This window comes from Melospiza melodia, chromosome 3, assembly GCF_035770615.1.
Source record: "Melospiza melodia melodia isolate bMelMel2 chromosome 3, bMelMel2.pri, whole genome shotgun sequence".
Classification (NCBI taxonomy): domain Eukaryota; kingdom Metazoa; phylum Chordata; class Aves; order Passeriformes; family Passerellidae; genus Melospiza; species Melospiza melodia.
This window is the reverse complement of record NC_086196.1, coordinates 45,273,562-45,291,073: the sequence shown is the minus strand read 5'-3', so window position 1 is coordinate 45,291,073 and position 17,512 is coordinate 45,273,562. Positions and strand designations below refer to the sequence as shown.

General features: G+C 34.5%; 1 protein-coding gene across 2 annotated transcripts in view; it reads left to right on the top strand.

The window, feature by feature from the left end:
• The window catches only part of FMN2 (formin 2), a 152,308-nt gene that overhangs the window by 28,419 nt on the left and 106,377 nt on the right, over window positions 1–17,512 (top strand). Inside the window, exons 3-5 of one of the 2 annotated variants that reach the window (XM_063151571.1) lie at window positions 641–788; window positions 5,038–5,096; window positions 17,450–17,482. In XM_063151571.1, coding sequence (XP_063007641.1) covers window positions 641–788; window positions 5,038–5,096; window positions 17,450–17,482 — 240 coding nt within the window. The remainder of the gene's footprint in view (window positions 1–640; window positions 789–5,037; window positions 5,097–17,449; window positions 17,483–17,512) is intronic. The other variant, XM_063151572.1, reaches the window with a different exon arrangement.

The window sequence follows — 17,512 nt, the reverse complement described above, 5'->3', positions numbered from 1 at the left end:
CATCAGAAACTCTGTGTGCTCCTTTTAATCAGAGACTCAAACTCAAAGCTGTTGACCAATAAGGATCTAATCTGATTTGAGCTCAGAGGACTAAGAACACCTTAGCTGTTGGTTTGGAGTTTTTTTCTTTGTACTTCAAAAGAAAATCCACCTTTTTACCTGTTTTTCTAAAAATAGTAAAATGGAAAGGATAAAAATAGGGCTGCAAAGAGTGCATATATCGGTTTAATTACTGCTGAAATAATTCTGTCCATTTTCCTTGCTTGTGTGTTTGGTGTAAAATGATTATGTATGGTGTGGAAAGAAATATTTCCCTCCAAGCCATAAAAGTGGCCATATGTGACAAAGTGCAGTCATGACGGAGAGAATATGTTATAGCTGTAAGAAAAGAAGTGGCAAAAGCTCCTTACTCAAAAAAAACCAGAAAACCAAAAGCTTAATTTTCTGTTGTTAATGAACATAAATATTTTAATATAGATTTATCTTAAGTCTTTATCAGACCGAAGAGCATAAAACCAAGTCTGTCTTGATATAGGGGATGTTGAGTTATTTGTACTGGAAACAAAAGCTTAGATATTTTGACCTTGTCTTTCTATATGAACTTTTCCCCCTTTTTTTTTTTTTTTTTTTTTAATCACAGCAAGACCAGCTTTACACTTGGGCTGCAGTTAGCCAACCCACACATTCAACAGATTACATTGAAGGAAGCTTTCCAAGGAGAATTCCATCTGCATGGCCTCCACCCAAACCTCCAGATGAAGAACAAAGGCTCAAAATTTCAGGAGAAGGTACAGTTCTTGGAAATAGAGAAGATAAATGTATAGGATATAGGAGGCTGCTGTGTTTTAGAATCTGAAATATAAACTTAGTATCTTGGCTACTAACAAACACCTGGTTTTGAGAATCTTGGATTAACTTCAAATATAATGTCAGCTAGTATGAATCTAATAAAAAATATTCACCAAAAATGCATTCTTTTTGTTAGCAACCAAGATGTGTACCTGGCATTTGTTAAATAATGGATTTTGCCAGGTGCTGTGATCTTTATTCTTTTCCAGCATACATACCTTCAGAGTTATGAGATATGAGTTCTTTTTTCTTCTTAAAAATATGAAAACTTCAGAAGCCAACTGGTGCTATACTGAAAGTTATTAGAGTGGTGTAAAGTATTCCTTTGTAGATTCAGCAGTCCTGTGCTGACAGAGAGGTAGAAAAAATGTATCTGAAAAAATAAAACAAGGACTTGTTTACAGGTCAGTTTATCTTAAAATTTATGAGGTTACCCTACCAGATGAATTTCTGCAGTCTTCTTCATGCTTTTTAAGAGCTTTATTGACACTGACAATTAAAACCAAGCAACTACCTCCCTTGTAGATGACAAAGAAATATAGAAGAGGATTTCAAGCTTGTTTTCTGTTAGTAGTGTTGACCCATAAATACCACAGGTTCCTGGAGGCTTTGCTTTCCATTAATTAGTATTCAGCTGCTCTCAAAACTGTAGACTGCATTCATCCCCATGCTGTCCATGGAGAGCCACTGGGTATTCACAATTTTTTCATTCCTTTCCACTCCTCCTGTTCGTTGCTCAGAGTTGAAGAGTTATTATTTCAACAGACCTCTATGTATTACTTGTAGGCTTTGGGTGGAGTTAATTTCAGATTTGCTTCTCTTTGGGACTTCTCTGCCACTTCCTCTGGAAATGTCTGAACTATTCCATTTGCCATGGCAACGTTTTACTTTTACTGGTATTACTTATTTCAGTGTTCATAAGCAAAACAAACAATGCAAACAAAAATGCAATACTGCTGTATTTTTCTGTTTAATACTATGCCTTTTACCAAAGAAAATCTATTGGAGATCAAGGAAACATTTCTGCGTCCATCTCACTGATGCAATTGAGAGTGTGGAACTCTGCAGTGCTGGATTGTTGAGCCTAGTCCGGGTTTTAACCAATGATCTCCTGTTTTATGCTGTACTCAATGGAAGTGCTGCCATATGTAGCAGTAGAATTCAATGCCATCTACTCTGAGAGTTGTGCTTCTCAGCTAGGAGACTTACCTAATGGATGTGTGATCACACTACTTATGAACATGCTGTGCACTTGAAGAACAAAAGGGTGACTTTCAAATAAAATTATTTTGAGGTTTTAGCCCAACAGAGGTTGATGTAAGTCAACAAGAATTTAGTTTCTCTAAAATCTAGAAGAATGTTGATAACATAAAGCATTTGGAAATTTAAAGATACACTTAGTGTATTTCTATCAAAAGTACAATACTAATAATTTTAAAATGTATTAATTTTGTATGTGATTTGTTTCCATCCTATGTTTTTCTGTTTATTGCACCTACTACATGGATGTAACATTTACAGTAATTTTCTGCTCCTTATCTCAGCTAGTGCCCTCTCAAAAAATACCTGCAAAAGTATTAAGAAATAGAGCTAGAAATAAATTGAAAAGTTATGTATCAGGAGTTTTTCTAAGTTTAATAGAAGTAGTTCTTAAGATTTATTTACTGAAATTTTGGTGTGATTTTTCAATGTACAACATGGAGGAAAAGAAAAAGTTATAATTCTTTTGAATTCAACTCAGGCAGGTGAATAATTTAACTTTCTTTAATTGTTCACATGCTTGCCATTTGGAAGAACCTGGAGGTGAGTGATGTGAAACCTGAGCATAAACACTTTCCTCAAAATTTTTAACTAAATTATTTTGTGTATTTATGTCTTTGCAGTGCGTAGGGGACAAATATTTTTAAAAAAGCTCAAGTTATTATGTGCAGGGTAGCTGTATTTTTTTAATATATAATTATTACTGTCTGAATTAAAGAGATCACCATTAGAAACAATAGTGCCTGAAAAAACCATGCTTTTTATACAAAAGCATTAATTGAGAGAGGATGCACCAGGATGTTTTTATAGAACCTTTGTTTTTACTGTATGCATTAGCATTAGAAAAGATAGTAGGACTTCAAGCTTTAAGTAAGGCAAGAGACAAAATTTTTCAAAGTAGTTAATCATCTGTTTAGTATAGTTTGTGTTTAATAGTGTTCCTGTATGCTCTGTATCATGTGAAGCATTGCTGGAAGTGTGGAAAGGGCTGTTAGAGCAGTTGGGAGTTTTTGTGGTTTTGGGGCAGTGGGTTTTGTCAGGTTAATTATTGTTGTTTCATGATTTTTTTAGGTTGGTTATTTATTTAAAAACAGACATGTGGAAATATCTAATTTGAATTTGGGTTCAAGTCAGCAAATACTTATACTAAATGCATTTTTCAGTTCTGGATTCAGTTAAAGTTTTGGACAAAATGGGCCAACATCAACAGTAAGATCAATGTGTACGGGACTTATTTTCTATTTGAACACCCAATCTCTTCCTGTCTCTTCTTATGGCATTTCACTCCACCATTACCACATCTCAGCACGTTGCCCAAATCTAAAGTAAACAGGGCATTTGCAATTCAATTATTTTAATTCTTTGCTGATGACACTACTCTACTTGACAAGCAGGAAAAGGCAAGTAAGCAGGCACTAGAGTCAAATCATCCCATCTCCCATGGGGCTGTTTAACCACTTGTGAAGACATTCAAAGATTATCCAGCTTCTGCAAAATGAAAAAGTCTCAGACCACTAAATAGCAGTCTGGGTTTACCTGAAATCCAAGTCAGTCTCTTAAAAAAAATATATTAAAAAAAAAACAGAAAAAACCCAATCAAAAAATTTGTTTGATTTGCTTTAAAGGAAAGGTTTCATTTCTCATACAGCACTCTTTTCCCGAATCTTTTTTTTCCAACTGCGGTGGTAGCGTTTGGGTTTTTTTTTCATTTTGCTTAGCAAAAAGGGTTGGTCTGCTGGAAGTAGATTTTATTTCCAAATTTTGTTTGACTAACCTTAAAGTTAACTTTTCAGATCACCATTACTTCAGCTTATATTTAGAATCCTTTTTAGAAGGATAACATTTCTTTGGTAAAAATAAGCTAGATAATTCTGTCAAATTGTTTAATATTGATTAATAGATAGGAGCAGTCTGGTCCTCTTTTGTTAAGCATTTTTATGTAAGGGAGGTAGTTATGCTAATTTGAATGGCAGAAAACATTCAGCATTGTGGGTGCATGTCTAATAATAGAAAATCAGCATAGAATAAATCTGTTGTGAGCAAAGATCAAACAGATACTAACATTTCTCTCAAACAGAAAAATCTAAAATCTAAATTAATAGTTATTTATTGCTAGGTGCAGCTTATCCGCAGCCAGGTAAAAAAATTGTGGATTGTAAATTTTCAAGCCTTGCGACATAACTCACACTTGCAATTAATCTTCTTCCTTGTATGTCTCACTTCCCAACAGCTGGGATTGTCAGAAAGCTGTGAGGAGGCCAAGTGTCCAAAAATGATGAATCCAGAAGCTCTAGTTCACAGCTGTTTCACTCTTTCTGCAAATGGTCAAGAGATTTCCCTGTTGAATAGTGGTACCTTTAAACATACAGCAAAGACACCACACATATAGTCTCTGGGCAGGTGTAGAGAAAAATACTTCTGTTCTTGTTATGTGTAAATAACTGGGCCATGATCAGTGAAGAGACATCATTAGCTGTAGCTCCTAAACTGATTAAAGATCTTTGCACGATGTAGCTGCTGTGGAGTTGTTTGATTTTTCCTTTTCCTGATTATTTCCTATTGGGCAAGGAAACTGAGACACAGTGTAGTTCTTTAAGGTCAGAAAAGTCATCTGGTTTTAAAATAAGAAATAGGACCTAGCTGTGGAGTGTCTTATGTTTTGATCTATTTTTAAGATATATATTAGTACCTGTAGCACTGTGGAGTTTTCAAATTTCTGTGGTAGTGAAAGAAAGGAAAACATAGCTGGAAAGAGTCATCCATTTTAAGGACAGGTAATTTTTGGGATAATTTGGAAAGTGGGACAGTACCATTCTTTTCTTTTTAACTTTACACTCCTTTCATGAATTTCTTAATGCTTATTTTAAAAGATCAGTCTTTTTTTTAATTTATAGAATATTAAAATCTGTATCTTCTTTTCAAATTCAGAGTTGAAATCTACGGTCCTAGAAACAGAGAAGCAAGAGGGTGGTGTTCAGCAGGCACAGGTAAGATTCTTACAGAAATGTTTTATCATTTTTTAAAAAGTGGGCAGGAAGCACTACTTCTTCTCAGATATTTTTGAAATAGTTTTGTGTACTAAATGTTCTGTATGAAAAAACTCCAAAGTGAGGGTGTTTTATATGCTCCACAGTGGATGCAGTTGTAAGGATTGAAGGTTCCTGCCTGCCTAAGGTGATTATTACAAAATGTTATCGTCTACTCAAAACTAAGTTAACCCTATGATGGCATTAGTAAGGAATAGTTATAAAATATCTTATTATAGTAGCTAATCTATAAAAGTGCATGTAAAAGATAGTGGCAGGGATTTTTTTCTGACTCTCTCCTCAAGCTTACAGCAGGGGTAGTATGTGAACAGGTTTAGAGATGCTGACCTTAAAAAGGAGATCATGTAATGCTGGGACAATGGAGACAGTCTGGTCTGTCTTGTGAATAACACTATTCCCTGGTTCTGGAAGTCATTAGAAGGAAGGCTAAGTTCTGAAATCTTGGTTTGAAACAAGCAGCGACCAAAAACTCTTGGAATCTCTTCTCTTCCTCTTCTATTTCACAGCTTGTTTCCCTTGTTTCCTTCTTTGTGTTTGTTTTGGTTTTCTTTTATGGGGTATTTTTTGTTTCTTTTGGTTTGCTGGGTGTTCTGTTGTAGGGTTTAAGGTATTTTGGTAGTTTTTTTTGGGTTTTGGTATTTGTTTTGGGGCTTTTTGTGTTATGACAGGACAATTCAAGCATCACTGTATCAAGCAGCATTTGTGAAAATGGTCAGTAATTTGCTTTTCAGGGAAAAATAAGGAATGTGAAGTTAAATGCATACGACTGATCATTAGACATACAAATTTCATTTGGGCTTGATCACATATTTTGTGACCCATAGGTGGGGAGAGTATGTGTATAACTTTTTGGCTTGCCTTGCCAAACAACTGTAAAGAATTCTGCTAGTTGGTTATCTAAATTCTTCTAACTTCATAGTATGGAACATTTTAAAACTGCAGCTCATTAATTAAAATAATATTACAAAATAATACTTCATTCTGGTATTTTAAGTTTAGCCTAAAGTATATTTTTCTCATGATATTTTTATGTTTCAGTCACCCAGGTTTCCCTAACAATGGTTTCGATTATTAGTTGTGGTAAAGCCGTTTTTCCCTATACTTCCAGGAAGTTATTGCATGAAAGGAATGGATTTACCCAGTCTCTTGTATTCATTGCAAGAAATGACCTATACAAATGGTTTTCTTATTGGAAGTGTAATTAATTTAAATAGGTCTATGTAGTTATTTTACCTATTAAAAAAAAAAGGTATTTTGAGAATTCCGATGCGAATGAAGTTTAACCAGGAGCTCTTGAGCACTGCATGATCACTTGAATGGCATTTACTTGTGGCTGGGAGCTTTTCTTTATTTTTAGGACTAGCCTAGTATCTTGTCCAATCCCTGAATTCCATTTGCTAGTGTTTAGGAGATCCCCATCCATCTTACTTTGTGGTGATCCCTTATGGCAGTAACATGAACTTCTTCCATTCTATACTATTATTCATCAATGACCTGCAGGACTAACAGGATCAACTGACTTGCAGAAAGTGAAGTTTTTGCTGTATTATGTCATCATCATTCTGGTTTATTTTAAAAATCAGAGTCTACAGTTTTTTTCCTTTGAGGAACTGTATGTGGATAAAATGTTGTCATATGTTCAAATTATTTCTGTAGTGATTAAAGCAGTCAAGCATATTCTTTCTATCTATCTATCTATCTATCATCTATCAGTATTTAACTACATCAATCTATAAAAACATCTAGAAAGTAGCATGGCCATTATGTTTGTAGGTAAATCCTGTACTGCAGTCAGATCATTCTTCATGTTATCTGTACATTTTTTAAGTGATGAACATGTTTCTATTAGAGATCTACCCTCTTGTGTGGTCTGCAGTTTTAATTTCTGAAAAAGAAAGGGTTGGCTGAAGTTAGCCTAGTAGGTGATTTTTCTCTTTTCCTTTTCATACATAAATGAGAGAGCTCTAGTTTAAAATTTGAATTGATCAACTCAGTCTTTTTACAGACTTCACCCTCCTTTCTCTGGGAAAACACATTTCCCACATACTACTAATATAATTGAAGATTATTGGCCAGAACAGAGTTGTAACATGATGTGCTGATAAATTATCTCAGTTATGATAAACATTTAACAAAAAGAATCAGAATAACTTTAATTTAAAGGCACAAGTAATACAGCCTGGATTGTATAATTTGTTGTCACTTGAAGGAGCTTCTTTATATGTATGCTCTCCATTTCTTTATCTTTACAATATTATATATAATCTGAATATTTTATTCAGATAAATAATTCGCCCAGAAAAAGCATAATTTCTGGGCATTATTTAAGAGTGTTTTTTTGAGTCCAAAATATCTATTTTTTCTAAATTACGGCTACAAAAACAAGGATGTGGGGGTGTGCTTGCTTTTTATACAGGAATTGTTAGGCAGTGGAAAAGTAAGAAAAGTTGGCAGCCATTTCAAGTCCTGGTTTTGAAATGCCAAATAGCAACGATGTGTGCTTAGTCTTCCCAGTACGAACAGAGAATGTTTTGTTAGACTTAACTCCTTTAGTGAAAGAAGAAGAGAAAAATTGAGCGTTCTAATTTAGAAACTCTAGATTCAAACCTGATATTTAAATTTGACAGCTGTACTTTGTGCAAGAACCAATTTCTGTTCTGTTTGTACCCCTGATCTTCTGTACTATTCTCATACTTTTCCGTACATTTTAACTTACTTTTCAGAGTAGCTTGATTTTGTTTCCATGGTAGGTAAAAATAGATTCTTAGCAAAAAGATGAAGAAAAAAAATCCTTTAATTGTAGGATGAGTATATGTAAACTAGGCTTTGGTTAGTAGTGGGACATTACAGAGCCAGAAACCTAAAGTTGTTTGAAAGGCACTTAAAAGAATTGTTTTATACACCATATTATTAAATTATAAAATTATTTTAAATTTCTATGTTGGATCTTTTGTGATGGGAGTCCATTCTGTGGACCACACAATTTTAAAAACAAAGCCCTTTTTAAATTTATTTAATTGTCAGCATCCAGATACAATGAATACTTCATGCCACTTCATGCCTCGTCCCTGTACTCCCACCTCAGGAGAGGAGGTTTTGCCAAACTGTTGCAGTCTATGGCAGTTTGGTTATAAGATAGTTTACACTGACTATTTAAACCCTATTTACATCAGAAAAGCTTGTCATCAAAAAATTCTTATGCTCATAATGTTTCTGTCTTAGTTTGGTTTGGTTCACCACATCTTACCCAACAAATAAATCCTCAACCAAAATGATATGCCCTTTTGGAATTCCAAGTACTTCCACTGGTACTGAAAGCCAGACAAAATTTTGGCAGTTCTGAGGTGCTAAAGATGGGTTTCTACTGCATGATCTATTGGCATACTTTTCAGCAATATCATAGGGAAACAATTCTAATCTTAAAAAAATAAATTGTATCCCAGGTTTTGCCATCTTGAAGATACTTTCTGCTTTATAAAAATAGACTCATGGATTGTATCTTTAGAATATGCCTAACACCCCAATTTACTGGTAACTCCTCTCTCAGTAGGGACCTTTGTTCAGATGCTAGTTTTTGACTATGACTTATTGTAATTCCTTAGGGCAATAGCTTAGTGATATTGGAAATGTTCCAATTTTGACACTTAGTAATACAAGAAAAAAGGTTCTGAAATCCTGTAAGATAAATACATAATCAGTCTGTTTAAAAAGTATAAAACATTGGTGGGACTGGAATTTACTTTTCATTATTATAAAATGTCACAACTAGAATTTGTCTCAGAAACATGCATGCTGCCCAAAACTCTCTCTTAAAGTAAGTTTCAGAGATTATTCTTTATAGGTGAAGGTAAGATAAAGAAGATAGACAAAAGATTAGTCTCAAACAGTGAAATACAAAAAAGAATTTTTAAAAAGGTGAGATTTTATAAACCTGCCTTAGACTGTTAAGACACTTGTAGTCTGGTATAAAACCTGTGTTATTTTGGTATTACACAGTTTTTATCAGCACATATACTAACTATAAATAAGACTAGTGAACCACTGGCTTCAACAAAAACCTGAGGAAAATTGGGAACTCTTTGTTGCCTCGCAAACAGCTCTGTGGCTGTGGCATTTTTAACACTGCTTGATTCTGCGTGTTCTTTCTTGAGATATTTATTAAGAAAAAAAATGTGAAGAAGTGTCAGTCCCCTTCCATCCTTTTGCTTTTTGATAGGTTAATTTTTGCAAGGGGGAAGAGAGGGCTTGAGGAAGCAATGAGCAGTTAGTCTAAAACAATTATTTTCCTACAAAAATATGACTGCCAGAGTTGTAGATTTCAGCAGGGAAAAATAAGTTACATACTTGGGTAAAAAAAAAAAAAAAAAACAACCAAAAATATGCATTAAATATTCAAAAGGATCTACTTATACAATTGTCTCATTGAGGAAATAAAGGATTATGACAGAAGTGATTCTTTTTGGATATTTCCTTATGAATCAACTGAATAGAATTGCATTTCTTCTTTTAAGAACTGTACCAATGTAAACTTTTTACAAAATCATGCCAGAACACCCAAATTTCAGAAAACAAAAAGTTTAAGAAATTCAGAGATATTTCTCTGGGGTTTTTTATCTTGCAAAATGTAAAGCCAGATTTGTAATATGTGATGTGGAGGAACTTACATTCTAATTGTAAGTCCAAAGTTAGAATTGGGGTAGCTTAGCTTTAAGCAGTTGGATTTCGGGAAGCAATGTAGGTAGATGGTGTTTTCTTGTTAGCATTCAAAGTAAATGATGTTTTATTGGAAACACACAGAAAGGAAAACAAAGTTTGCAGGAAATGAAATGATACAAACCTAGCAGGAGCCTTTACTGCCAGGGTCATAGGAACTGCTGAAATGCAGAATGTTTTGCTTAGGCAGTAAATGGGAATTTAACTTTGTGGAACTCCAGAACAAGTTAATGCAAATCAAGTGTTTTATGTTCATGTTCATGAAACATAATTTTTATGCAGAAGTTTCAAATTTTATTGATGGAGTCCTTAGATTCTTAATATTGGAAGTTACTTTTCAGTTCAAACATGCTGCCATTCTCAGGTTTATTTTTTGGTTTGTCTTCAGAAAGCCTTACAAGCACAAATAGATGTTTTATTTCCTAAAACTGCAGCAGGTAAATTAATTAACTTTTTGAAATATGAAGTGATATTCTCTGAGTTGAGGCCTTAATACAGCTTAAACAGAGACTGTTCCAGTCTGTGCTGCTTCCCACATGACTAGTAGCCACTTTGCAATTAAATACTGTCATCTGATACTGGTGGGGTTTCTTTGGCCATGAAAGAAGGATGAGAAGACAAATAGAAATATCAGAAGAGAGGAAATTTAGACAGTCTGAAGGGCACCCTAAATTCTGCTTACTCAGCCACTAGATGGCAGTTAAGTATTTTTGAAGGGATTGCGAGGCACTCGCAACTCATTCCCAGGCGGTCCTGCAGACACCCTACAGCGGGAATTTTTTTTGTCTCAGTCAAAGGAGTGGCTTTCTGCTAATCGATAACTTAGCCTTTAGAATGTACATACACTTGCCCTGTTTAATCAAACCAAGATTTAGCAATCTGAGCATCTCTCAAAGCAGATCCTCTACCTTCCCAACTCCTCAAAACAATAAATATTTAGAAAGCACTGCTCTGTCACTGTTGTTTTGGTTAGTTAGTTGGGTTTTTTTAAACCAGTGAAATGAAAACATTTGGTTTTGTCTACCAGCCTCATGGATGACTTCTTTTAAAGTGATAATTAAAAAATTTTTAAATGAATTAGTATCATTTAAGCAAATAGGTCAATATCCTGTTGAAGATAAAATTTGTTTCTTCAACCACAATCGTGAACCCATCTTCTATTCAGTTTTGATGAGGCAGAAGTTTAAAAAAAATAAAAGGGAAAAAATTGCATCGGACATAATTAATTGACAAAAACATGGAATATAAATCACAGACTACATATTTAAATGAAAAAACAGGAGTATAGAATGTCATGCCTGTGTGGTAGAAAAATGTAAGCAGTTAATTCTCAGAACAAATATTAGTGTTTTGTATTATATCCAGACTTCACAATACTTGGATTGACTTCTGTTATTTTGCTTGAAGGCAATGTTTGCCTTTTTAAAAGAAACAATACATTTTATTCTTTTCAGTGGAGTTACAATAACACATTTTTGCACTCTTCCTCCTAGTCGTGGTGAGACTAAAATTTGTTTTCTCTAATCTGTGTTCTTAATGTCAAGATGAAGTTCTACTTCTGTGCTCATTTTAGTTTCAAAGATTCTTTATTCTCTTTTTCCACTTTTATTGAGACAGACATATATCATAGATCTGAAACACATAAGAATCATATCACAGTTCAGTGTTGAGTGGAACACTCAACTAGGACACTCAATTAGGAGGTCATGATGTACAAACTCTTTTCCAGTAATGCCCTTCTCCAAGCAAGGTTAGTTTTCATGTTTGGTCTTTTTTCTCAGGACTTTGCCCATCTCTGAGCAAGGGTATGAGGTAATGGTAGTATGTATTTCCTGCTTTGCCTAGTCAGTGGTAAAATGGTAAGTCTTGCTCTGTTTCTGATGCATTGTTTTGATAACAGCTAAAAGAGATGAAAGTGTGTGCTGTAAAAACCTCTATTTCCTGTGAGTTACTCCTTTCAGGCATTGACTAAAATTCTTAAATTGTGGGTCAAGTTCTTGCCACTAATCTCATTTCACAGCTTCTTCATCACAGATTTTATGAGAATGTATATTAATAATAATATCAACAACAGTAATAGTAATAATGTAGGTTTTACATCCTTTAATCATATGGGCATTCTTCTCTTTGTGTTTTGACTATGCTTTATACTTAGACAAAGATGGGGTTTTTTGTCATTTAAGGTACAAATTCTTGGACGTGCAGCACCAGTGTTAGGGTTTGGGCAATAATTGATGAGAGGAAAAGGAGAATGAGAGTAAAACTGAGAAAATAATTTATTTTAACAAGAATTGTTTGGCAATGCTTTAACTCCAATGCTTTAAATCCTCTCACTATAATGTGAGAGACTTTCACTTTCTGAAAAGAGAGATCTATGGGATAGGGATTGCATAGAAATTATTATCACCTTTCTGTCTGTGTTTGATTCTAAGCATTAATGTATTTCTTCTCTTGCCTTTTACAGTGAGTCTCTTGTAAAATAATAGCAGAGCACTGTAACTTCCCTTAGGGAGCAGTGAATGCAAATGCATGGTAGCTTTATGCTTATTGAAAATTCTGTTTAAATTCTTTACTCTCTTCTTCTCTGACTTCTCACTGTTCTTGCTCATGAAAATAGATAAATTTGAGGTAGTTCTTATGCCATCTATGAATTCCTGGTTAGAGCAAAACTTATGAGCTGTATTCATTAATTATTAAAATACAATTTTTTCCTAAATTGTCTAAACCATAAATCCTATTTCAGATGAAAGTCCATAAACTCCTTTTATACCAAACTACGATTTGTATTTTAAGTTACATTATTTATTTATGAAATTTCTCTCATCTTTTGGAGACCAGTGAAAACAGAGATTTTGTTTGTTCAATGGTAACATCCTATACTTGGATTATGTAGAATATTTTTTGGTACTATACTATTTACATTTCAAGCTTTCTTAAAAAAGAATTCCACAAAAATTGAAGAGAACATATGAAGAAATTACATTAAATACAGGAAAGCAGTTTGAAAAAGTGTATGTGTGTAAGTCAGTGTGTATGTGTACATATCAGTATGTGAAAACTTCTTGTAACATTCCTAGCAGGACATTTAATTTGGCAAGTGGATTTAAAGTATTTGAGAGACCTCCTCCACACAGAAGTGAGAACTCTTTCAAGTTCTTCTTATATTTCCCTTGGCATTAAATATCAGATGCTACCTTTTAGTGGTGTAGATCCTGAGATTTTCTACAATATTCTCTATGTAGAATGGGAGATAAAAAATGCTTTTCTTAGTAAAAATAAGTATGCATTTAACTCAATAGTGCCCTAAATAATTTAAAAACAAACGAAAAATTACATACTGCCAAACCTAAATGAGAACTTAAAAGTAAGGCTGAGAATAATTTCTACTCTTTGGATACAAGGTAGAGTAACAGTTTATCTTCTACTTACATTTAGATCAAAAGTTACTACATTTTCCATCTTAAGCTGGTACAAACAAAAGCAGTAAAATCATTTTTTTCCTTTTCTGTATTTTGAATACCTGTTTTTCTTCATATTTATTCTTTAGAGAGGAAGGCCAAAACTATTCATAAAAACAAACTTGCATATTCCAGAATGTGCAATTGCTGTTTATGATTATTCAACTTTTTCTAAATATGCAAATTAGGGGTTTCTTAAATGTTCACTATGCCAGAAAGATTTTAGTTAACTTCCCTATACTTAAAGCTCATTTTTGATTACTTGATTTTGATTGCCTTTTTTTAAAGTTCTTTCACTCAAAATGATACGGCTTTGTTTCTAATATAACTTTCACACTTTTAAAGAGTTAAAAAAGATGAGATACTTTCAGGCCCCTGCCTTCAGCATGTTTATGGATATATTTGTGGAGGCTCTCTTTCCATTTCTCCAAACCTTTTCTGTTGTGAGTAGTGGGCTTGTGCTTCAGGGTATCTACAAAGATTTATTGTTAGTGTGGATATTTTTTGCTGCCTATTCCCTGTTGGAAGCTTAAGACAAAAGCAACATGTGAACCTCCCATTTTGTGGTCTGGCTGAACTCTGAGATGAAAAGGACAAGTACCATGCAGAAGTATCATACTCTGGACAGTTGCTTATCAGAATGGGGCAAAGTTCATCTGAAAAATCTTCACCTTTCTTGATCTCCCCTACTAGAGCTTAAAAGGTGTTTTAGGCCCTTCAAATTTAAACCATTGATGTTCACATTTTGGCTCATAGAATCCATATTGTTATTTCTAGCATAAAAGCTTACAATTGATGCATATAAAGAGCATGAAAATAATAATAGAATTAGTTTTCACAGTGACTGCTTTCCAGATTGCTGGACAATTTCAAGTGGAATTGAAAACCAGGGAAAGGTCTGGTTTGAAAAATTCAACACTTTTCTCTAATGTGTCAAGGCAGTAATGTTCAAGGTATGCCAGATTTTATGTTTTAACAGAATGAGATGAATTGTTGCCTTGGCCCAAATACACAGGGAAACTACCAAATACTTTGGTATCATAGCTGAAATACTTTAGAAAAAACACAGGTGACAAAGAAAGGAAGCAATTAATCATATGTTAGGCATTTCAGCAAGCAATTTAATATTGAGGAGAAAATAAATCCAGACAGTTTTTATCCAAACTTTTAAGGAAATCTGACTTTTAAGGTACCTCTTGCTTATAGGCTGCTGACATAAGTGGCTAGGTTCTAGTTATCTTTTCATCTGCACTAACAGTCTCTTTGCACCACAGCACAATAAATCAAAGGCACCAGAAACAGGTTACATAATTTTATAATAAAATTATTAAAGTTCAGCTTTTCTTTCAGTATCCAGTCTCACTTACATGCTTGTTTTACACTGGATGAGTGATAGAACAGTTAAATGAATTTCTGAGCTAAATTAAGCTATGTGGATAGTAAACCCCTTTTGAAGCCATAATTATCTATGTATTGTTTCATGCCTCCCTAATAATGAAATTTCATCTAGGCCAGGACAGAAATGTTCAAAATTTGAGAGGGACATTTTGGTTGGTTTTTCAGCCTGGATAGTCAGGACATTGCTCATTGCACATGGAACATGCACAGCCTGTTTGAGAAGTGCTAGGGACTCCTCTATAGCCATACACAGTATTTTTTTCTTGCTCACTCTTTCATACTCAAGCTACCATGATAAAAAGTGAGGGGTAAGCTTCCACAAGTGTTATTTGTGAAGGTTTAAAGTAATGCTATGTAATACTACAGTAATTAAACTTGACTCCTGTGCATCTCCTAGGGTGGTCAGTGGTTCTATGAGATTTTATTTTACCTTGTCTTCAGTCTATGAAAATTCTTTTGAGATTTCTATCATAGTAAAACCTGGGGATAATCTAAGGTTATTTTCCAACTAAGTTAAGAGTTACTCCTTAAAAAGAGAAAACTCTTTCAATCTTTGATGTATCTCAAGTTGATTATTTATTTAAATGGGTAATGTAAAGAACTGAGATCTTATCCTCTGAAATATGCTTAGCTCAGGGATAAGGAATTCAAACTGTTCAGGAACAGAAACTTCAAGAATCTAAGCTCTTTGTTCCTCTGACTTCCAGCTTTCCAAGTCAGCATTTGCATCTTTCTTCAAAGGTATAGGTTCCCTGTTGACTCTGTGTTAGTTTATCTGAACTATTTGAATTTCAATAGTTATTGATCTCTGCATGCAATGGTTTGGGGGGGTTTTGTCACGCATGATAGGTGTGACAAAACCACTGGGTTGGTTAGACATGTCCCAGCTCTTTAGGACAGAAAGAGCTACCTAGTCCATTGCCAGCCTTGTGCAGGCTGGGGTAATCCATTTGTTGCAATACGTGGGAGTAGCTCACACTTACCAAATAAGTTTTATGACTTCAGATAGGGCAATGCACAACACTGTATTTTGTTTCAGGGCTTGCTTGTTCATTGTTATAGTGGGGAGCATCACTTACTTGTGGTTGTAGGACGAAAGATCGACCAATGTGAAAAAGTGTACCCCACGTTGCTATATGTGCAATCTCAGAATAGTAAAAGCTTCACTTGAAAAGGTTTAATCAGGTAGTCTGAGGAAGAAACTAGTATCCAATACTAATTCTACTCCTTCAGCAATTCTCCCTGAGTCAAAAGTTGAGCCAACTTTTGACTCAATTTCTACTGCCGTAAAAATAAAATGCTGCAATGAGCCTTGAGATTAAGTGAAATGTGAAAATAATTAGATGGATGCTATTTTGTTTGAATGCAAATCAAGTCTCCACCAGTACTTCTCATTTGCCAATTACTGTAGCACTAAAAATGCCTGTTAAATGTTGTGTCTCCTTTTCTTAAGGTTGATCTGCAGTTGCAAGAAGTAGCTTTGAAAATGAGACAGCTTTAAAGAGAGAAACCTGAATAGAGGTCACATTTCTCTGACTGAATTAAATTCTTACTGTGGCTCTACTTTGTGCCATTCGGTGAGCGTGCGCGTTCAAAAATGTTTCACTTCGCGTAGAAAAAGCAGCATTTATTAACAAGCAGTTGGAAAGAGCATCCTTCCAAGTTCCTGTGCACTGCTAGTACCTCCAAGTGCTCCCAGGAACACTTACTAGAAGACCTGAGGGGGCCTTATTTTGCCATCTTAATTCTGTTTAGCTATATGCTTCTATTTCCTGGGTGGGCTTGCAACTGGGTAGCAGCATAGACTGTGATTCATGAATTGTGATGCAGAGAAACTAAAAAGTCAAGGGTTTTTTCAAAAAAAAGAGAAATCAAAGCAAATATAATCCTATTATCTAAATATAAATTCTATCCAGAGAGGAAATTTCATGACACTAGGTGACAAATTGCTGAAAATTATCACAGAGCTGATGCAACTTTTTGACTTGTAATAGCATAATGTATTAATTTCTAGAACCAAGATGTAATATGTTTTTTTTTTTTTTTTTCAAATATGACAAAATTACCAATAGGAACTGTCATTATGTTTATTTTAAAAAAAGATACTTTATGGCTGTTCATAAAGCATGTAAGTGAATGAAAGCTGAGATAGGAAGTTATAGACAAGTACAGACACATATGTATGTCTATATATAGATAGACTAGGGCTAACTTTCACAGATGAGGGGTTTTTTTCTACCTGGAAATTTAGTTATGGAAGGGTCTATAGGTTTCAGTCACTCATCTGACAAACTTGGTTGTCAGCTCTGTAGAAGGAGGTAGCTGCACTCTGATCTTTTACATGTTTGAAGATCCTGGACATGTTCTGTCTATATAGATCAGCTTTATGCTGGACATCTGAAATGCACATGTGGAAAACATGACAGGATTGGAATGAATTCTATGTAATGTACATGTGCAGATCCAAGTGTACAACCTTTAGCCAGCAAAGCAAATATTTCCAGATCCATGTACAAACAATCGCATCAGTGCAACCCAAAGAGATCAGTCCCAGACTGAGCATCCAACTCATTGCACATGGAACATGTACAGCCTGTGTGAGAAATGCTGGGCATTGTTCTATAGCCACACACCTCTGAAATGTTTTTCCTGCTCACTCTCTCATACTCAAGCCACCAGGATAAAGCAAGGGTTAAGCTTCCACCTTTCTTTCTTTCTTTACAGAAAGAAGACTGTTCCACAGTACCTGGGTCCTGGGTAAGAACTCTAGGCAAGACAGAGTTTCCT